Below are 23,699 nucleotides of genomic sequence, written 5' to 3' on the forward strand. Positions count from 1 at the left end.
GATTTATATGTTATCTCTACCCTCACCTTTCATCATGTGATGGTTGTAGTCACTTTGAATGTCAAGGGTTCTCTGAGTTCAGGAATTTTCATGATTCATAGAAGTATAGGAAGGCTTGGGTTGGAAAGAACCTTAGAGACTCCCTAGTTCCAGCCCCCTGCCGTGGGTAGGCTCACCTTCCTCTAGACCAGGTTGCTCCTGTTTCATGCATTCATCCACCTCCAACTGGCCATACATATTTCAGTACCTGCAGAGGTGAGAATAGGTGTCATCTCTCTGCAGCTTACACAGTGGTCTGGCTTTGTCCCTCATCATCAGCTGCTCACTGGGAGGCCTATCTTGGATTGTATCAGAAATGTATTTATAACATGCTGTCTTCTGGTATAAAGGGACTTGATTTTACCTAGCTTCCAAATTCCAGCTAATAATTCTGATTCTCTTCCACTCAGCATTGAATTCTATAGTTCTATAGTCAGCTGCAGGGTCTTTAAATTTCTGCATCTTCCCAGTCCCACGTTTTTCCTCCTTGGTAAATACTTTTGTTCTTGAATGGCATTTTTTACACCTTTGTTGCTAGCACAGGGGCCAGGCAAGCAATGTACTACAACACAGGGAAAGTAGGAAGCAGCAAGCAGATCAGACTCAGTTCTCAGCTATTGCTGGACCTCTTCTCATTCTCTATGCATCAGCTAATAAAACCAGCTCTTCCTCTAAGTCCCTGCACAGCCTCTTGCAGCACTTCTCACTAAGTGCTCTTTCCAAGGAAGAGGGAGAATTCTGTAGATGCTACTGACAATAATGGCCTTTCTACTCTAGCAGCTAAATCCAATAGAGCAAATTGCTTGTCTGGATTCTTCCTTTCAGATCGTTTATCAGCTGATCTGCTCACTATGATTGCTAATATTTCTGGATGTCTGCCTTATATGTTGCCACCAAAATGTCCAAATAATTGCTTAGCTAATAAATATCGACTCATCACTGGTGCCTGCAATAACAGGTATGTATGATAAAAACTGTCCTGAAAAATCTGTCTTTTTCATTCTTTAAACCCTAAAAGCTGTGTTGGCTTTTTCTGAAGAAATTGATGAGGTAGGACTGATGTTAATCAGTTAACTTTGGCATCAACGTGTCTGTAAATGAAGTACCTGTAAAAGTTCCTGGAGGAAGAACTCATAATTTAACCTTTGGTGCACTAGTCTTTGTATTAAACAGGCTTTCCCTCTGAAAGCTTCCAGGATTATGTGAAGGACTTTATATTTAGGGAGAACTGATTTAGCAGATGCCTTCTTCTAAATAAAAAGAAAATCTAATTCTAACCCAGTATTTATTTTTGGTTGAATTGGATAAAATTATATAAAGCAGGAAAACAGTATTACTTCCCAAAGTGAAATATTTTTGTATTTTCCCACAACTCGAACAGTTAGCAAGCATGAATCTAAAAATTCTAGGTGTTATTTTTAGGTTTACGTATCTGTTTGTATCTGTTTAGTGTCTGTTTTTTATAACTAGTACCTACCTGTTGCTTAATCTATTTGACAATTGCTTCCTACAAAACCCAACATAATAGATGTGCCTGTCTTTTCAGAACCCTCCAATGCAATGAGTGTAAAACTGAGAATGAGAGCCCTTTTAAATACAAGGGTAAACAATATTTGTACTGAGCAGCCTCTGGATACATACACCTAAGGCCAGAAACTGAAAGGTAGACTGTAAGTTTACAACTAAAGTACAACAGGGATGAAAATGGAAGGCCATTATCATTGTACAGGTTCAGGTGCTCTGCAATGTGGTGAATAAAGAGCAGTACAATTCTGCAGTTTTATTATTCAGTGAGTCTGGTTTTATGAGATGAATCTGTTTTGCTACATCATAAGTCATTTGCAAGAAACATGCCTGATAGGTTCTTTGCTGAAAGGACACAACCTGATATGAATCAGTGTTATAAATCTAACTATGTGGAAATCCATAATTTCCCCCCAGGCGTGTTCAGAGTTGCTTGGAATCTGAAGTAGCAGCTAGTACAATATTTGCACTGACAACTCCATCAGGGCTTGAATACAATGGCCAAGATTTGTGCAGCGGAACATAGACACATGGCTGAAGCTCTTAATTTACAGGAGTGGCTGTGTAGTCTTTCTCCCTAGAGATGGAGAGAAGAACTCTGCTATAGTTAATGTAAAAGACCTTTTTCTCTTCAGGGACTGATAATGCTAGGATGTGTACAGGCATTTCCATCTTGTATCTAAAGTTGGGTAGGGTAAATATCATTCATTGAGTCTGCTCTGTAGTCACTCTCTTCTACTTTGTATATTTTTATGCTTGTACTGCATTGGAATTTAAACCCACCACTCATATTAGGTGGCATTTTATACTCTTGCTCTAAATGTGTGTAAAAGGTGTAAGGTGACAAAAAATGCTGCAAAACCAAAGGCTTTGAGACCAGTGATTCAGATCTTTACTGAGTCTAAAACTCTTTGAGCCCCTTGAAATACCTCTTGTTCTACTGAAATACAGAAACTTGAAAAGCCCACAACAATGTCATGTAAATAACAGATTTTGTGATGTAAGCCAAGTTCAAAGACCTCAGAAATTAAATGAAATACCAGCTGTTCTTTTCCTTGCTTTACAGCTTCCACTTCCAGGCAGAAAATATATCAAGATCTGTGTTGTATTTGTACTTTTGCTCAGTCTCTGGATATGTAGCTGTACTGTAGATCAGTAAATGCTGCATTTCATGAGTGAAATTTAGAAACAACAACAAAAAAATTATAGCAGAATTAATTGTGTGTCCACAAGAACAATCTTTCTTAATCTATTTAGAAGTGAGCAAGGAAAAGCTTTACAGATGTTCTGCTAAGTCAGTTTGTACATTTGGGACAAATCAGATCAATTACAAAGGGTTTTTTCCACAGCACTGAGATTGCTTTTAGTGTGCACTTCCTAGAATAAAGGTGTAGTAGAATAGCATAAACATGACCTTCTATGGAGAATATCAACATGATATCAGACATTCCCAGCAGAGTTATTATCCACTTTTACTTGTAAGAGATATTTACAGATTTTAGTTTCCTTTCTATCTAAACAAGTAAAATAAAATTGCATTATTTTAAAATGAAGAATAAGGAACAAAAAGAAAATCCAAACTCTTTTTTTGCTTGTTTGTTTTTTATTCCCAACTGGCTAGCATTGATCTATGTGTTTTTTTAGTGTCCAGTACAATGAGAGGAACTCAAGGGTGAAGGAATTACAGGTACTAAAGGAAAGGACTCCCACAGTGCAATTACCTTCACCTAATATTTGATTTCAGAGATCTCTTGTCTTCTGCAAGGCTGCATCTTTGGCTGTTCCTGGTAGTGAGAAATAAGATGGAGTGACAGGATGGTACCCAGGAGCTTTCTGTCTTTATGGCTTGGTGGACAGGTTGTTAGATGACTAGCTTACTTTTTGTACACTTAATATTTGGGGCACCTGGGAGGAATTTTATCTGCAGCATTTCTGTTTCATTGTTGTGTCATTAACCATTCTCTCAGGTAAGGACCTGATGCCCAGTCTGGAGGTCCAGTACCAGCAGAGTTAGGAGTATGGCTCATCTAGTGGAAAGAAGGAGCAATCCTGACTGAATCCACTGGCTTCCATAAGAAGAAATTGAGATGTTTCCTCTAGGTTAGCTATTTCACCCCAATGCAAAACTAAGTGTTCAATTAGTAGCAGGCTTATTTTCCAGAACTGTCCCATGTTTCCAGAAGTCACACTCATGATAACTCAGCACAACTTAAAACATCATGAACTACAATAATTAAGTTGCCATATGGCATTCATTTCATCTACTTGAAACTAGGCAGAACATTAAAATGAGTTTCAGAAGATAAAAATCTGGATACTGAATGGAAGCTTAAGACTCCAGGTTGCTTCTCTGACAGCCAAAAAAAAAAAATCCTAATGGTGGAATTCCAGTATTTCACAAGTAAATGCAAACTCCTTCCATAAACATAATATATAGTATCAAATTTGAGTACTTTATAAAGCTGTATGGTAGAAAAATCTCTTTATTTCAACTGCCTTTTTAACTCAAGCAAGATTCCAAGATATTAGTATGTTTAATGCAATAATAAAAAGGCATGTGTGAGGGGTTTTACTAAAGTAGCATTCCAGTGATCTGCTAAAATACAAAAGCAATCAGGAGAAAAATCACTGGTTAAGCAGCTACATTAACATTTCATTATTTTTAATTGACTGGAATAGCACTACACTATGTGCAGTATTTTATGCAATTTCAATAAAGGCAAATCAACTGTAACTAATTTGAATGCTTTATTAAAGCATACTTCAACCTTCAAGTGTGAATTATTGTGGATAATTAAGCATATTACTGCACCATATAGCTTGGCAAATTGAGTCTCTTCAGTGTGCTGGAGATCAACGAAGTATTAATATAATAATTTTTTAGAATCCTGATAGACATGTAAACATACATATGTTTTAATGCCATGTATTTCTATCAATATTCCAGAAATATTTCTGGTTTCTTGAGGCTTATTTTACAATTTTAGTCAGCTGAGTACATTGCAAAAAATATTTTTTTCTTTTAGTGCTGATATATGTTTAACAATTATGAAGTATCATTGAACAGGACATGTTGAAAAACAACCAAACAAAAAAAGAAATCCTAAAATTTCCGATATTCATGATAGAGGGAAGATTAATTGGGTCAAACCCAAGACTCACTCACTCTACTAATAAATAGAAATCACCAAGGATCATTTGCTGACCCTCAAAATAAATATGATCTGATTCTTGCCACCCTCTTACTTTTACACATTTTGTCTACACTTTTTACATCCCTTCCCCTTCCAGGTAGGCTGGCTATAGGATGATAAACTGGTATGCAATGATGCCAAGATGTGCTCAGGCGGGTGACATTCAGGAAAAAGCAAGTGAGGAAAAAAATTCACTGCAGTTATTGCTGGCAACTTAGCATCATATTTCAGTGCCTGGGCCTGTGCACAGGCCCTCCCAAAGATGGACCCAAGAAATTGGTATAGCTTCAACCAGAGGGAGCATTGCCACTGGATTCAGCTCCCATCTCCTCAGCCCTGGCTCCTTTGGTCTTGCTAAATGATTTCTTCTCTATGTGCCCAGGGTTCCAACATATGACTAGTGCCCATTTTTCATTTCAGCTTTCTTCACCTGTACTCTAGTGTTTCTTCATATTTTCCTCAGTTTTGATTTCCTTGCTGTTGCTCTAAACAAACATCTTTCTAAAGATGCTAGCAAAGGCAATGGAGATTATATCTGACTTTATGGGGAATGAGGACACTATTAGGAACTCACCTTCACAGCAAGTGTTTAGAAAATGTTAAAAGGTAACCAACTTAGGTTATAAACATGAGTAAAATAGTAATAATTCATTAGCAATTTAAATGTTCATTATTTTCCTTTTGAGTAAAATTAATATTGACATTCATGAAGACAAGTATTTTATGTCCTTTCAAAGATTGCTACATGAACCTCTTATTGTAATGGCATATTGCTCTGTGGCTGATGATTATTTCATGTTATTTTATTATTATATTTTTATGGTGAGGTGTTATATTCAGAACATAAATATAAGTAATATATATATATATTTATATTATATTCAGAATATATTTAGAGGTTCTGCTGCAGCTGTTGCTTTTGGGGGATTTTTTTTGTTTGTTTGTTTTTCTTTTCATAGGGAACATCCTAGATGGGGAGCATCCAACACAGCTTTGGCTAGGTGGCTTCCAGCAGCCTATGAAGATGGCCTCAGCCAGCCTCGAGGATGGGATCCCAGTGTCCGATACAATGGATTCCAGCTACCCTTGGTTAGGAAGTTTACCTCAAGATCACTTGAAACACATACACTTGGCTATTATCATACCTGCCACCACAGACCTCCATTTGCATCAGTAAATGAAATATCTGTGTGAAATACTTCAAAAGTGTCTGTGGAACTCAGTTAAGAAGCCAGTGTCTTTGCAAAGCATAAGTTCAGCCACATGGTGAGAGTGCCCCTGGCTGGGATAAGCCCATGGAGCAGTTCAGGGGACACTGACTGTCCTGGGGAGCAGCCCAGCACTCCAAAAAGTGCTGTAGGGGAGAGCAGGCAGGGCAGGAGCCAACCAAATGCCTGGCCTGGCAGGTACCAGGCAGCCAGCACACACAGGGTGATGATTGCTCAGTTAGAGAAAGAGTGCACAGCAGACCTAATTTTTACCTTCCCATGATGAAATTGTAGAGAAGGGGGAGGTCTACAAGGATGCATGCTGCCATGGCAAGAGGCAATGTTCACAAGTTGCTCCAGAGAAAATTTTGCCTTCAAACAAGAAATTAATATTTTTTGAGAGCACAATTAAATGTTGGAATAGGTTTTTGCTGGAATATGGATTCCAGCCCAGAGAACTTCTGGCATATCCCTCATGGGAAATACCCAAGATCTGTCTTTATGGAGCTCTCAATAACCTAATCCCTGCTTTCAATTTAAAGTTGCACATTGTAGTTGCCAGAATTTCCTTCCAGCCTAGATGTTCCAGCAATTTTATTATTTTTTGTTTTAATAATGGCACCTTTATTCAGGGAAGGAGGAGGGGGGAAAGAATGGTGGGTATTAACTAAACCAATACAAAGCACATAGACATGCTAGCATGTGTGCAGGTGTGTGCATGTACACCATTCTTCATAGGCTAGCAACCTTTAACTGAACAAGTGTTTCTGTCAAATCATAACTTCATTTTTTAGTTAGTCCAATGTACTGAACTTAGAAAGTATTGCAATATTTATGGATTTTAGCACCTCATATACTCAAAAAATAGCAGACCTGCCGTAGTGGGAAGTATGGAAAAAGAACATTTGCACAGAGGACTGGGTGAAAAATTCCCCAGTGCAGGTTAAAATGATTTGGACTGGATTTACAATTTGTGATTTGTCATCATTGCTTTGAAACCTGACTTTTAATGGACTCAAAGTCTTGTCATTTTAACCATTGTATGTTTAATAAGGATAAGCAAGAGAATTTAGTGTTAATGTCACCTGCAACTCATGTTATTAATTAAATAACATTGTCTCTAAGTTGCACAATTTAGCACTCAGAGATGAAAACCTGACATTTACACAGGCAAATTTCCAGTAGATAGTACAAACTGCCTTTTCTAGATTCATTAGGGTACATGCTTGTCAAGTAAAACACACTGAAAAAAAGATTGTATAACTGTACTGAATCTGATCATCAATGTCTGACCATGAGCAAGGGTCTCTGCTTTGTTTTGGAGTAAGATAGGGTAAAACTAATGTCATAAATGTTTTTTTGTCATTTACATAATTGTTCTTTTTTTGTACTTTTAGCTATCTAACTATATCCTTTCAAAAGTAATGTGAAAATATTGTGAAAGTGATAGATAAGTGTGAGGATTACTATAAAGGAAAACAATGATAAAAAAAAATTATTAACTTAAAAAAAAAGTTTGTGCTTTGTGGCCACCAAAGCTATTAAAATACTGATCTAATGATTTGAATTCCTGATGAGCTGTAGGTAGCTTGCTGTTGAATATTTCAGTATAAATCTTGATATTCCTAACAAGCCCCATGTTGCCTCTTGTCCTTACCAATTCTATTTAACTGAACCTGCCTTATACATTCATTATACAGCTCTTATATTTATTATAGGCTCTGTGAGTCTATTTTATGTGCTGCCCTTTCAGTTGCTTGAGTTCCAAGGCAGCTGTTACTTACCAGGGAATATTTTGCAGTATGAGGGAATAATCTGTGAATAATGATAACCTTAACATCTCCTCAAACTGAGTGCTGATTTTGCCCTGATGGTTTTGCTTAGTTATTAATATAGGCTGGACAAGTAGCATAGTTATCTCCATGTGCTCCTCCTCAGAGCATCTGTATCTCTATGCATCTTGCACAGAACTGTGTCAGAAATATTTTTTGGCTCCTCCCTGCCTGGGAAAAGGAAGCTGAACTTTCAGCTACCATGTGTTTGCATCTACCACATGTCCTGAGCTGCATAAGCTACTTCATTTACATACAGAGCAGCTCAGACCTTCTGAGTGTCAACAGTGGTTTGAGTTTTCCCAGAAAATCCTTTTGTTTGGGGAGAAAACAGAATACATCGAAAGAAAACTTTTAGACAGTCTAAAATAAATGTGTGGTTTTCAAAATTGTCTGGAAAGAAACAGATCAAAGATACGCTGCTCACTGGAAAACATATAGAAGATTACATATCTTATGTCATTCATATATTTCATAACATATTTCAGCTGAAACATCTTTGAAACTGCTTGTAGCACCTTGGTCTCAGCTCCTGAACAGAAATAAGAGCCTGATAGAGGTTGAATTTCATACATACAAAGTTTTTGGATTTTTTATTTTGTTTTGGTTTTAGGTAAACCATTAGAAATATTCTAGAAACATAAATTTGGAAAGCGGGAAGATAGCTTTTATGACTGTTCCCCCTACATTTTTAGTATTTTATCATTTTCTGAGAAGTAAAAACTGTTTGTCACTCAAGGTAAATTAGTTCTCTTCTCAGGTTCGTGAAGTGACAAGAAAAATTATTCATGCACCTAATGAGGCTGTTACTGAAGACAACCTGTATTCTGATATCATTATGGTATGGGGACAGTACATAGACCATGACATTGCATTCACGCCCCAGAGCACAGGGAGAACCAGCCTCCTAAGTGGGATGGAGTGCCAGATGACTTGTGAAAAACAAAATCCATGTTTTCCAATAAAGGTAAGATTCCAACTTAAATTCTACAAGACAAATTCCAGGCTTTAAAAAGATGAGTAAAGTCAGGAAACGTTAGAGCAGACAGCAATAAAAAAATAGAAACCTGTACGACTATTAAATGAAACAGGTAGACATTGAAAATTTTTTTTGTAGCGATAAAAAACTAGAGTTAATATACTTAATAAAATATCAAATTTTTAACCTAAGGTTTATGTTGCAGAGAAATCTTACTGGTCCCTCCTAGTGTTGTTGTTCTCATGCTTCAAGGTTTTGAGTTCCACTGGGGAAAGTAGCAAAGTAGTCATTTACATTTTCATCCAGATAAAGTGAAAAGATCTTAACAATACTTCTTCCAGTTAATGCAAACTTTTGAAGAGAGCTATCTTTTCAATGTATGTATAAAAATCATCTCCAGGGAGCTGCTGAAACTTACATACATCACATCTTTGCTTTGAGCAGATGGAAAACATGAGTTCAAAGCTTGTTAGAGGGATAGAAGAAACATAAATAGGTATAAATATAGGATACAGCATTTTTGATCACCTTATTTAAAAGTATAGTCCTTGTTTCACTCAAAAAAAATGAGTAGCAGAGTAAAACCATGTTTTTTCTTGTCAAAGCACAGCCTGTCCAACTCAGGCTATAGGAAAGCTCCATGCCTATCATAGCCCTCAGTGATGTTCAAGTCAGCACAACCTAAATTCTCTTACTTGGTGTTGGAGCATGATTATTTATCAGCTTCCCTATGTACTGCCATTTAGGGTTTCTATCAGAATAGAAAACATCTTTTACCTTAGCAAACTGTAATTGATAAACATTGCACAGTCTTGTTTTGCTTTAAGTGCCTCATTTCTCTCTCACTAAATGTAGAGGAAAATATTTGGCTAGCTGTAAAGAGAACAAAATCAGGTTGTGTTAAAAGGTGGCTCATCTTCCATATGGTGAGAGAATTTAAAATACTGGGAAGATTAAGTGAAATTAATGACTGCCTACAATTTCACCAGAAGTAGGTAAATCTAGTCCCTCTCACGCTGGATATATGGACTTTTGAAAGTTTGCAAACATATCTTCAGAGCATTCAGAAAGAACACAGGCTTCTTAAAGAACCACATTCTTTCAGACAGTGAGCAACTGAGAGCACTGTTTCCCATAACTTGAATGGAAAGTAAATCACAAGGACCATAGTTTGTAAGCATTGAACCCTGACTAATTCAAGCCTCAAAATCCCATCTACTTAAAAAAAGAGACAGTGTAAGGGATCTTTAAAAAAGACTCCAAGGCTAGCATTATTAATGTAGTAGAGGCACTCAGTAAAGAGGGATAGAGGGTTCATAGATTGTCATGGCAAAGACTTGCAAGTGCATCCTTCAGTGCTCTAAACAGGGCACAGACTCTGGATTTCTGTCTCGGAGCTGTGACAAGATTCAGAGTGTGTTTCAAGGATGCTCTTGAAGGTGAGTTATGTGAGCATATACTAAATCTATCATTGAGTATTAAATATAGCTAAATCTAGCACTGGATGCTGCTCTTACTCAGCATGAGGATGGCTTTGATGTAGTCATGCAAAAAAATTCAGTCACAACCCTGTAAGCAACAGATGAGTTTGCCAACTTGTAGCCCCTTTACATGGTTACAGTCCCACGAATTTTTCAGCTCCATTTTGTTATTTACCTGTTCACAGCTTTGATGGACAGATGCAAAGATGGTTGTTCTTTTGCTTTTACTATATATGTTCAGTATTTTGTGACTGTTTTTTCTCAAAAAGAGAGATTAGATTCTGTATTAAAAAAAAAAAAAAAAAACAAACAAAAAGAAAGGGCTGTTGCAATAAATAGTGTCATCAGAGGAACAAATTTTTGAACACCAAAACAAAACACTATTACCCTCTAGAACAAATCTTCTTTCAGAATTATTACCTAAATAAATGTCCCCATACTAAATATTTGGAAAACTGCCACAGTTAGTTTCATACATTCATTTTGTATACGAAGGAACTGTAGCTGGTTTCCAAAGGCAGTGAAATCAATAGCATCTTATACAACAATGTAGATGTAGAGGCTGCAGTTTGCACTTTTCCTGTTCCTACAAAAGCTGCACCCAAGGGAGAAGCCACCCACAGAAAAGGACAACAACTGCACATCCTCTCTGGGGGTTTCAGCAAGGAGAGGAAGGTCCTGACTGCACAGGTTAGGAAATCTACCTGGAAAATATTCAGAGTCAGTGCAATTCAATGAAGTATTGAAAGCTGCACTAGTTCATTAATATTAATGAAAAGTGTAGGCAAATGATTCATAGGTTACCAGGAACCATTGTGATTTTCTGTTCTGGACATTTTTATAATAAATGGTATAGAATTTCTCTGAGCAATGCTCACATGGAGCCTGTAGTTTCTGGTAGGGCCTGAACATTCTTTTTTCTGTATATTTATGGGATCCCCTAATGGGGCAAAAATACCTCACACCCACTAGCTTTAGTTTACACTTTTTTTATAACAGCCTGACATGCAGAACAGAGTTGTGGAGATAACTTGTCATTCCTGAGATTATTATTTCAGGTTGGAGCTGAGACATAAAGCATTAGAAAGACTTTCATAAGAGAGCTACTGACTTTATTCAGTATTAATTGCTGCCAATAAGTTAGACACAGCACGTACAGGTAGCATGAGGCAATCCAGAAAAGCTTTCAGTTACCTGAGATACAAAGAGGTGGAAAAGAAACAGTCTCAGAAAAGTGAGGTGATTTGAAAAAGTTGACATGTAACAAGACAGGTTACTGTCTCAGCTACAAATAGATCAGTCGTCTGCACTCAACAACCAGCAAAGTGAGTCCCTGCCTTTTTCTTCTGTTTCAGCAGCAGCAGCTCGCTGTCAGATGGGATCATGGACTCTTCTCCAAGTTGCCTGTGCACAAATAATCATTAATATTTTCCTTTTCTTCAAATTTTCACAGACCATAAGCTAGGTTTTCTCTTAAATCTACAGAAAAATAACCATAACAAGGTCATTTCCCATAGAATAAATTCACAATAAGAAAGATTTTTTCTTTAACTGAAATAACAGTTTAGAGATTGTGGTACACTTAAACAATTATTGCCTTTCATTTTCCTTCACATAGAAGAATTTTACCATTACCATGACTATGCATATATAATAACCAGTTAAATCAAAAGGCAGCTATACAGGAAAACTATTGTGGCCAATCAGGGTTTTGTTGCAAATTTTTTCCCTCTAGAACTGTGTGATACAAACAAAAATGAATCATGAATTTTAGTCATTTTTTTAAAGAAAAAAAAAAAGAAAATAAATTCAGTACCCATTTCAGCAGAAAAGGGTCTCTTTCTTTCACTCAGATTATTTTTAATGTCTTTGGATAATATTATAAGGAACCTCTAGTTTACACGTTCAGCTGCTGACTGCAAACTACTTATCCTACGAAAAGGGAAAGGACAGCATTATGCAGCTCAGCCAGTGCCTTAATGCTCATTATTGCTGATTTTTCTCCCCTGGGGACCAGAACGGATTGAACTGAAATTGCAGAGGTAGTTAACTAAAGATTATTCAGTATGAGCTTCATTCAGTGTTGACATGTTTTTCTGTGAGCCTGTTTAACACCATATAGGCATCTCCTACATTCTTTTCTCAGTGAAACCTGAATTCTTCCTGAATACCTCCTGATAACTAGAATATATACAGCACATACAGGGCCGTGGGTTCAGATATTTGTATTATGAGATGAGTTGCCTGCTTACATTACCAGCTGAAGGGAAAAAGAAGCCATACTAATAGCAAAAGACTTAATAACAAATGCTAAATAGAAAACACAAGACAGAGAAATTATTGATTTCAAAAATCAGTGAAAGAAAATTACTTATTTTCTTCAAATATAAGCTACTTTGATTTGCTAAAACCTAGGCAATGAAGAAATAATAGTAGAATTTCTTTACCAAACAAAATTTAACCATTTCTTAATGTAAAAGATTTGTTGGTATCAATCCCTACTGACATGAGCTCTCAGTACTAAGAAAATTTTACTTGGTATAATAAATGAGGTAACATTATATAAAGTTAATTCATTTCATTCCAAAGTTACTTTGTTACTGTTAACCCCAATTTAAAGACTGTTCTATCTCTGCAGACTGATCTCTGTATTATTAGAAAAATTAAGAAGAAATTACATCACATATGCAGCATTCACTGTCTTCTGCCAAAGTGAAAAATGAAAAGCAAGCAGATAGAATAGATAGAATACAAATAAGGGTTAGCTCGGGTGTCTGCACAAATAATTTATTTTCTCTTAGATTTTTGGACCTCATTATTTGACCTCAGTGTCTCAACTGTGTGGGGATCAAACCAATAAAAGACTGGCAGTTTTTCATTTAGCCAAGTCTATGTGCAGCCTTTGCTTTTTATAAAGATGGTCAGAATTCAGTACCTGTAAGACAATTGTTGCAGCAAAATAATGTGGCAGAAGACTTGTGGGGGACTGGCAGAAAGCAAAATGAATATTTACATCTGTCCTTTTTAGTTAGGAAACAGGATTAGAATTCAGTATTGAACCAAAGCTTTTACAGTGTGCTGCTGCAGACACTGAAACTCCTCATTATGTTTTTATGCATACAGGTAAACCTGCTGTTTCTATTGCTCTTCAGTAGAACAGAATTTGACCAGATGTTCATGTCTTCACTCTGATACATTTTATGATGAATTTTGATTGTAAAGCCAGACTGATTTAGATGTAAAGGTATTACATCAACAGCTTATGATAGAGTAAAAGTTTGGGGGTTTGTCTCTGCTTAAAAAATATTCATATTTTCTCTTTAAATCTAAAGAAAAACAATCTATACAGATTTAGAATATGTCATTCCAGTAGCTGAGATCTGAACAATAAAAAACAGAGAATTTAAGTAAACATTTAGGCAAGACTCAATTCAGCATCCACAGCTGTTCTCCTCACCTCAGAAAATACCCTTATTTTGTATGCAGGTAACCACCAACGATACATTATCTGCAGGGATGGATTGCCTGCCCTTCTACCGCTCATCTCCTGCATGCGGCACCGGTGATCATGCTGTTCTCTTTGGAAATATATCAGTGCTAAATACAAGACAACAGATCAATGGCTTAACTTCTTTCCTCGATGCCTCTACAGTCTATGGCAGCACCCCTGCTGTTGAAAACAAACTGAGGAATTTAACAAGCAATGAAGGCCTTCTTAGAGTAAACTTAAAGTATGATGACAACCATCGGGAATACCTGCCTTTTACAGATCGGATCCCATCCCCTTGTGCACAAGACCCAAGTGCGAGTGGAGGTGAGAGGGTGGAATGTTTTCTGGCCGGGGACAGCCGCTCCAGCGAGGTCACATCCCTGGCTGCCATGCACACGCTGTGGCTGAGGGAGCACAACCGCCTGGCCCGGGCCCTCAAGCGCATCAATGGCCACTGGAGCTCAGAGACCGTCTACCAAGAGACGCGCAAAATTGTTGGTGCTCTGCATCAGGTTGGCTGCTTGTTTGCTCTCATACACATTGCAGTGAACAGAACTCACAAAGCTTCCAATGTGCTTCTGGGAGGGGCTTTTTGAGATCGCATTACCCTTTCTTTCCCACCTATTTCTGTGCTTCAAACATGGCATGTTTAAAGTTCACTTTGCTTTCCACTTTCCTAAATGCAATGTTTCAGTGCTTAGTTTCTCTAGGCACCTCAGCGTTCTGATTTTCATGGCAGTTTCTACTCAGACACATATTTATGCAGGCTTCTCCAATGTCCGTTTTTTCAATAAAAGAGGCTTTTTCAGATTATTTTTTTTTTGGTTAAAGGAAATTATTTATATAATTTTATATATATATTTATATAATGTTCAAAATGTTTACTTTCTCACAGGTATTACGTAAATAATAAATCCCCAGAGTATAAATGCCTGTGACATTCTCAGTGAAGAAGTAATGCACGTACTTCAGGGGCTACTGTTAACAGGAGATAGCAGGAGAAATACCTGTGGGAAAATACAAAGGAGTCCACAAGGATGTTTATAATAGACATGTTTTCATACTCTTAAAATTTATTTTTTTTCAGTAGCAAAGGAGACATTTTGGGAGATAAATTGGGGGAGGATGCAATAAGACACCACTTTTCTGATAAAACCATTTTCCTTTCTTCTGTCACAATAGAATACAAAGCATGTTTCCTTTAAGAAATCACCTGCACTGTTTAATGCATTGTTACTTGCCCTCAAATTCATAGAGCTCCAGAGAAGTAACATACTTGACTTAATTGTATTTAGGCTCTTTTGAAATGTTTGGCTTTTTGTTTGCTTTAACCAAGTCACCTCCTCTACCATATATATGCCATTTTCATTAAAAGAATGGCATTGACAAGTCACAATAGTTAATACTTGCTAGAAAAGAAGTGCAAGTCCAAAAGCAGGCCTCTGTGCATTCATACCCTTCTGGTTTGCATCCACAAACATTATGGCCTGAAAGAAACCATTTTGTGCAAGAAAATGCACTGCATGGATCAGCACTCCTCATTAACTCTGCTGGTATCACACACTAATGAGATTTGCCTATGGCTCATTAGAAATGTGTTTGAGTTATATTTAGTTGGTTTAGAGACATTCATTCAGGAAAGATAATTGGAGCACCTCTATTAGTGTGGTATGTTAACTGGCACACTAATGACAGCTCTGGTGGAATTTACCATGAGTTTTCCACTATCAAGTCTTGTTTCAGTTGCTAGACATTTCTAAAATTCTCTTTTTTTGGAGGGAATACTTTCAAGCACAAGTTCTGCCTGTGGGTGTGTAATTATAGAGAATTGAACAAAAAGCCTTTTCTTCTTTCTAGAATAAAGAGGATGAAAAAAATCTCTCTTAAGACCATAGTTTTCTTCCTGGATGTTTTTTAGCACCACAAATATCTCTAATGACAAGTATTTGATAATAGAAACTTGCCAAAGTCACCAAACATAACAATTGTCTGTTGATATCCTGCACAAAAAAGATTTTTTTGGCTGCATTATACAGTTTCACTGATAAGTAACTGTCCTTTCTATTTCATGGGAATTACACATGCTTAACCGAATAAAGTACTAACACTGCAGTATACAGTGGTAAAGATACGTATTCTGTGTTTCCTCATGTTTTGTGCAGAAAGATATTTTTTCATTGTCATTTAATATCTGAAGAAAAAAATGTTCCGTTATGCAGCTGCTAGTTTTAACATTACTATCTCATATATGTGTAATTTGCACAAACCTATTGTGTTCTTTCTGGAGACAGTTTCTCCTGATGTGCCATTTGGATTATGAAAAATGGAAGACTTGACAGTAGTCAGATAGAGCAGGACATTTGCAGATCAATCTGAATCCAATTCTCTTTGATTTATTACAGTAGCAGAGAAACATCTCTGAATTCATCCAGTTGCTCCCACTTGATCCCAATTTTAGGTAACAACTGCCTTTAGTTTTCAGTGTACATAAAGGCATTTATTTCACTTCCTTCTACATCTGCTTGTTTTGTTTGAGCATCTTGCATGGTCTAAGGCATGGGTTGAAAGTGGGTGACTTCTGAGATTTACATGCATTAACTACTTGGATGAAATTTGTGAAATTAAATTATTGGATATATCCTCTCATAAATATGAAATTATAAAGAATAAATAGATAAATAATATATTTTACTAAACAGTGTGTCTAGAATAACGCCAGAACTCATCTTTATAATGAGTATAGTTTATACTATTAACAGAATTATAATAATGAGTTCATTTTAATTAAAAATTGAACTTTTGTAAAATCACCTTTTAGTCAAAAGTTTAGGACTTCAACATCATCATCTGTAAATCCTTTAGTACTTTCAGTGAGAACTGCTAAGTAACCATGCATAACACTTTAATGAATTAAACATTGTTATACTTGATCGTTCTCTATTATTTTTGCAATCTTCAAGTGCAGAAGTTTCATTTAATTGTTGCCACACTATCTCAGTGAGATACTATTCCTCTGCAGTTACAGCTGGCCAATGACAAGTTCCACTTTTGGCCTTACTTACCCTTATGGTAGTTCACATATTTTTATATTTTCCTGTTCCAGCCATTATTTTTTATTTTCCTGTTCCAACCATTGTGCCCCATTCACACTTAGTTTGGGATGTACTTGGAGAGGTTTTTGCGAGGAAAGTCTCCTGAACCCTATGAAAAGTGATTAAGAATTTCTGGATCTTTTGCATCTATTTGATCATAATGTTTAACATGAACAAAAAGTTTTAAAAAATAAAGTGAAATTGTATAACCTTTTTCCAAATATATAACATGTGGCTGACTTCTGCTGAAGGTTGTCTCAGCTTGGAGAAAAATGCAGCCAGGATACTCAGTGAGTTCATAAGGCTTGGAAACCCCTGCTGTAATTCTGCTTTCTGAATGAGTGCTGCCTTTAACAGTAACATTCTATCTGACTTGCAGTATTCTAGTGTTTACAGGTCAGGATTCAGTTACTTTTTCTGTAAACAGTGCACATGGGATTCATGACATGATGCAAAATCTATACAAAGCCTTTTCTGACACTCAGATGCTGTTTCTGTCTGGATACTTACCAAGCAAGTGGCTGGATTGCTAAGAAATTAGTGTTTTATATTCTCTGATATGACTAAATGAATAAGTCTTAAATAATTTCTCAGTTAATATATGGTTATATAGAATAAAAAGGCCTTATAAAAATGCTGAGCATATGGCCCTCTGTTTAAAACACAGTGCTCATTCGTCATAATTTTCCAGTAAATAATACTGTTGGAACAATGACTACCGTGAGATAGTAGAAATATTGATGTTATTGATTAAAATTTTTTCTTCGTGAGGCTTCTGTAGAGCTTGGATTTGATGCTATGAGGTGATGAATGTAGCCTAAGAGGAGCTTGGATTACCTCTAATCTCATAAATGTCACAAATTGAGACCACTCTGCCTTGCAGGTTCAGACTCAGGATATCCATATACATTCCTTATGCTTCTGCAAACACACAAAAGTTATTTGTCAACTTTTTGTTAAAAAATAGACTCAAAGTAAGCCAGAAATGATGGAGGCATTCACTATACTAGTTTGTGATTTCTTTCCCATATAGTCGCTTTCTGTCTGATTTTGACATATTTTGCAACAAGCACATTCCTTTGTTTACACAGGAGAATCTCATTTATTGAAGGAATACTCTACTGAAAGAAAGTACTGTGCTTATTTATGAAAGTAAATAAACCTTTTATATCATTCTCTGAGAGAAGGGTCTGCATACAAAAGAATTTTAACAAAATTAATTTTGATGCCTGTCAGCTGTTAACATCTTTAAAATTTATGTATGCGTCAGTTGTGAGAACTCTCATAGTGAGCCTCTCCTGGACTTCACAGAGACAAATTTGGCCACATCCAGAGACTACATAAATCCTAGATGCTATTTCAGATGTGTTCTTTGGCAGATTCCAGTAGCAGTATTGTATTCTTCTGTATTAATAACAACTTAGCCTGTACTGTCTAAAACTCACCTCTACTTGGTGGAGCCTCATTTAGCCTTTGGAAGTTTCCATCAAACAGATGCCTCTCCTAGTGCAGGGTAGGCAGGCATAAGACCCCTTTTTACCCTTAGCCTTTTAATTTTCTTGTCTTGAAATGGCAACCCCTTTATCTCTATCAAGGAAATTGGAAATGAAGATGTTGCCTCTGGAGCAAATGAAAACTCTGAGTTGCCCTTTCCCTCAGGGAGTCTGGCATTCCTGAGTATCTTAGCTTGGAATTTCATTTAAAATGAGCCAAAAAATTAGTCATAGGATTTTTTGCATCCATGACTAACCTACTCTTCCATAAGGTCTTTGATTGTAAAAACTATACATCTAACATTAGAACTGTCTTGCAAAACCTTTCTGAATAAAGCAATGGATTAGCTTTTCAAATGACAGTGTCAGTATTAATTTCTTGCAATAATTTCATTTGTTTCATATGCTGCATTAAAGAAGCTGTAAAAGGGATTATAACATATTGTCTTTTATATATTTTGTGCACTGCATGACTTAACCTGAAAACCTAAGCCTCTGCTTTCTGGGAAAAGTGATCAAATTGTGGAAAGGTTATCTTGTCTGTGCTCTGTGCCTAAAATAATGATACAAGTTTTTTATAAAGTCATTTTAAGCCAGCTAGTTTTTCAATCTGCACTATATCGAGTTCAAAGTACATTTGTCTGTATATTTATTGCATATTATATTGAATCTATGAGATATTTTATTGAGTTCATTATGCTTCATATTTATCTCATATTGCTTTATTGAGTTCAGCATAATCTTTAACCTATAATGCATTTTCATTTTATTTGGTACAGTAGAATATTTTCCCCTCTCTCCTTTTGTCATGATTACTCCTGTGCTTTTTCATGCCACTGTAATACTATCACATTATAAAAGCATTTGACAGAAGGTGTTATCAGTCTTTTTATTTTTGAAGTGCATTCTTTAGAAGTCTAAAAATTGGCCTAAGTTTAGTATAAAGTGTCTACAAAGGGATTTTGGGCACCAGTATTTTAAAGCCTCATCACTTCAAATAATAATAAAAGAGGATTTGTGTCACAAATATATGTCTGAAAATAGCATCTGTTCACATTAGAAAGGCATTATAGTGCTTCTTGCTTTCATTGCCATTTTTAAGGCCATTATAATTTACATTTTTAATCTCAGCAAACCTCCCGTGAGCTGGATTCCCCCCATGGTTTGTAAATAAGCAGCACTGGAAATCTCTCCTCAGGAGGTTTTTTCCAGCATTTATGGTAAAACCTAACAGGGCCTTGTTGTTGCACAGATTCTCTCTGGTCATTTGTCCCCTAACTGCAAAAATAAGACTGATATTGTTTTCCAGGAAATACTGCTCTTGCTTATTCCAAATGTTTAGGGTATAAATGAGGGAATGAAAAAGCATTTAGCACCTGGTACTCATTACTATTCATCTCTAGAAAAGCTGAAATATGTTTCTTTCTCTTTTCTTTCAGATTATTACTTTAAGAGATTACATTCCCAAAATCATTGGTCCAGATGCTTTTAATCTGTATATTGGCCTTTATACAGGTTATGATCCCACAATGAATCCTACGGTTTCTAACATATTTTCAACAGCTGCTTTTCGTTTTGGTCATGCAACAATCCAGCCAATAGTGAGGCGATTGAATGCACAATATTTAGACGATCCTGAACTCCCAAATCTTCATTTGCATGAAGTTTTCTTTAGTCCTTGGAGGCTCATTAAAGAAGGTATGGTCTTATTTAAACTGCTTCTGTTGTTTTTTTGTCTTTTTTTCCCCAGAAAATTGTAACTTTTTCTAAATTACTTATCCAGAATTAGGAATGAGAGCATTTATTTAATTAAATAATTTATTTAATTTGTTGGTTGAATTCCAGAGCACTAAAAAGAATGTTAATTATTATTCTCAATTAAATAGTTGACTGAATCAGTAAAACATTACTCTCAAGATTAAAACAGTCTGGTAGATTGGCAATAGAAGGATGAGTGATGATGAAGATTTTTTTAGGATTTTTTTCGTGTATGAATTTATTAACAGGTTGTAAGTTCTTTTATACCTGAAGGAGAGGGAGCTTTTTCATACCACTATTACTTCTACTTTGAACTAAAGGAGATGTGTTTGAATGTAAAAGCCTGTGTGGCACAATGATTTAAAAACATACAAACACATAAGTATTGACATTTATTATGAAAATTATAACAGTTTATACATTCTATAATACCATTTTTTATGTTTAAAGGAGGCTTGGATCCTTTAATAAGGGGTCTTCTAGCACATCCAGCAAAACTGCAGGTACAACATCAACTGCTGAATGAGGAGTTAACAGAAAAACTGTTTGTGTTGTCCAATAATGGTTCGCTTGATTTATCGTCACTGAATTTACAACGCGGCCGTGATCATGGACTCCCAGGTCTATTGCTTTTTCTTGATTTTTTTCTTCCAACTGGTAACTGAAGTAGAACTGCTTATATTTGGGATGTAATCATAAGCTTTTAAATAATAGCTCTGGTAATCAGAAAAATCACTTAAGTCTCTTTTAAAATGTACATTGCTAATATTCTTAATTTTGATGGAAAGTATTTGACAGATTTTGAGATTGAAATTATCTTGTAAATCTGGAATCTAGAACAGTACTAGTGAGTGGATCTGGGTGTGATCAGTGTAGGTACCTGAGGCTTGTTTTTGCTGGAACCAGTTTTGAGAAGTGGGGGTTTCTGCCTGAAGCAGCCATTTCCCATCAGCAAGCTGTCCCCAGCCTGTGGGATAGTCAATTTAGGTACATCTTCACTGGCTCCACCAACCACAGAAGGTGTTGACAGATATCTCTAGGAGTGGTGTAGATGGCTTGGTTAGGTAAACTCTGCATTTTAAGAAATATTACATGTTTGTCTCTGTTTTTTTGCACTAGATTTTTTACTCCAGTCAGCCCAGTGTAAGACTGAACTAACAGTCAAGGAATCAGGCCATGGGTGTACCTGCTTAAGAGGAAGAATGCTGGAGCTTAGCTCAAATCCTGCCATAATTTCTCTGATCAATTTAACCAAAGATGGTAGACTCTTTTTATACATAACTGTCTATGACAATGATCAAGGTTGTCAAAATCCAATGCTTATAAATTTTTTAATTTCATATATCATGCCTAGCAGACAAATCTAATCTTCCTTTAAACATCATACTTGCAGGTTATAATGAATGGCGGGAATTCTGTGGTTTACCAAAACTGGAAACTCACACTGACCTGAATGCAGCAATAACCAATCAAAATGTCACTGAAAAAATCATGGAATTGTACCATAATCCTAACAATATTGATGTTTGGCTTGGCGGTCTCATGGAAGACTTTCTTCCAGGTGCTAGAACTGGTCCCCTGTTCGCGTGTATAATCGGAAAGCAAATGAAAGCACTGAGGGATGGTGACCGGTGAGTTTATTATGAAGTAAAATCATGCGTAGAAACCCAGTAGCAATGGAGATTTTACAGACACTTAAATATGCTTCAAACAAATCATTCTCTACCCATCGCACATTTTTGTCTTAGCTCCTTCAGTTTTGTTGGGTGAGGTCTTGATTATTCTTCTTTGGTTCATACGTGGTCTCAATTCCAGATGACATGGAGTTTGTTTCTATGTTACTGAGGTGTCCAGCTTGCGCTCCTACTGAAAATGCAAGATACCACCAGAAGTTAATTGTGGCAGGGGCCAGCAGCTTCTGCATGGATGGATGTAGTACTGTCCAGGCTTTATTCCCCCTGAGGGCTGCACTGGGCTCAGGAACTGGAAGAACCTCAATATTTTTCTTTGGCAACTGCAGCAAAGTCAGAAGGGATAAGAAAAATCTGTAATTCGGGCTTCATAAAAGGATAATAAAAACACCATGTACTTGGCTTTATGTGAATTGGGACAACAGAGTGTTCCCAGAGTTTCCTCATAGGACACAGCACAGGATGTCACTTCAACCAACCCTGCACAGGTGCCACCAGAATCTTGTGCCAGTACAACACTTCATACCAGAAAAGCAGGGGGAATGCAGCTTCAGGTCACAATGGCATACGAGAAGCTGTTTCTATCTTGCTTCTGCTCATGAAGCAATTATAAAAACCAACTTTTTTTTATTTCTGTCATGTACTTGTGGCAGTAATTTTGGATCTCATGAGATGGCTAATTTAAAACTGCTCACACCATGCTAGCAGGGGTGTTTTAAATACATCTTGTCCTTACAATGACCTTTAAGCTCCTCTTATAAGTCACTGTTATGGAAAGAAACCATTATGGGAATAATCATCCAAGTCAGAATTTAAATCTGAACTTTAAAAAATGTTAATTAATTAGCTTACAAGAAAAAGCAATGCTAATCATAAAGGTGGTATTTGCAGAAACTGTATAGACAATGAACATTCTACTCAGCTGTGTTCAAAACATGGTTGAAAGTCTTCTGAATGGTACAGGCATACTTGTTCCTACTTGGGGAAGGAGTATCTATGGATGTCTTTTCAGCCCCCTTTCTATTATTCAGTACCTTACACTGTTACTTAACATTCAGTATCTCATAATGCTACCAGCATTAAATAAACTTAAGAATAATTTAATACATTAACTCCAAATTGAGAAAAAGAGAGTTCTAATAATGAGTTTCCTGAGTTTCTGCTACAAAGTTTGTGGCAGATAACTTAAATGTGAAATGGTGTTCCATCATTAATAACAAAGAAACCACCTAAGACAAGTTAGAAGTATGTAACAACATGTTATAGTTGTCACATAATAAGAATGGAACAGTCTAGCACTGCAGTGTCTGGTCAGGTAGAGTGTTGGGTGTTATCTGTAACTGGACCAGGGGCACTACATACACTAGATACCCTAACTGACAGGTCTGAATGCAGGGATTTAAAAATAACTCTTCTAATCTACTCTTTAAGTTCAAAATACCTGGAATTGTCATCAGGCTGAACCCTGAATTCTGATAGTCCTAAAACCTTTTTGTCAGTAATCTGACAAAACATAAAAAGTTTTCTTTTCTGCTAAAGTCAGGCACTATCTTAACCACATCATCTGAGACAAATTATTTCTGATCCATCAGCCTTCTTCCACCTCTTCATCCTCTGAATATTTTTGCAATCTCAGGGTTTGAAACATTTGGGCAAAACTTCTGAAGTTTTTTCATTCTTTGCATAGGTTTTGATCACCTGACCCAGACTGAATGGAGTAAATCAAAATGTTTGTTAAAGTAAACACCCATCTGTTGGGTAGATTAAAACATCATTTTTCATTTAGAATTATAGATAAAACCGAATTTTGTGATAAAAGTAGAATAGGTTTTAATGTATATGAAAGGGGACATAGGTGTAGGAGAACTGAGTGGAGAAAAGACTTTGATGGCTTTGTTTATAGGAAGGGGTCTTGGAA

General features: G+C 36.4%; 1 protein-coding gene across 1 annotated transcript in view; it reads left to right on the top strand.

Annotated features, from left to right (window-relative positions):
• The window catches only part of TPO (thyroid peroxidase), a 43,871-nt gene that overhangs the window by 13,957 nt on the left and 6,215 nt on the right, over window positions 1-23,699 (top strand). The window contains 7 exon segments of the mRNA XM_005521932.2: window positions 865-997; window positions 5,717-5,846; window positions 8,558-8,764; window positions 13,744-14,259; window positions 19,772-20,030; window positions 20,541-20,711; window positions 21,484-21,721. Of these exon segments, the coding sequence (XP_005521989.2) occupies window positions 865-997; window positions 5,717-5,846; window positions 8,558-8,764; window positions 13,744-14,259; window positions 19,772-20,030; window positions 20,541-20,711; window positions 21,484-21,721 (1,654 nt within the window).

The sequence above is a fragment of the Pseudopodoces humilis genome, chromosome 3, assembly GCF_049639895.1.
Source record: "Pseudopodoces humilis isolate 2021_Gansu_Grassland_sample_001 chromosome 3, ASM4963989v1, whole genome shotgun sequence".
Taxonomy (NCBI): Eukaryota; Metazoa; Chordata; class Aves; order Passeriformes; family Paridae; genus Pseudopodoces; species Pseudopodoces humilis.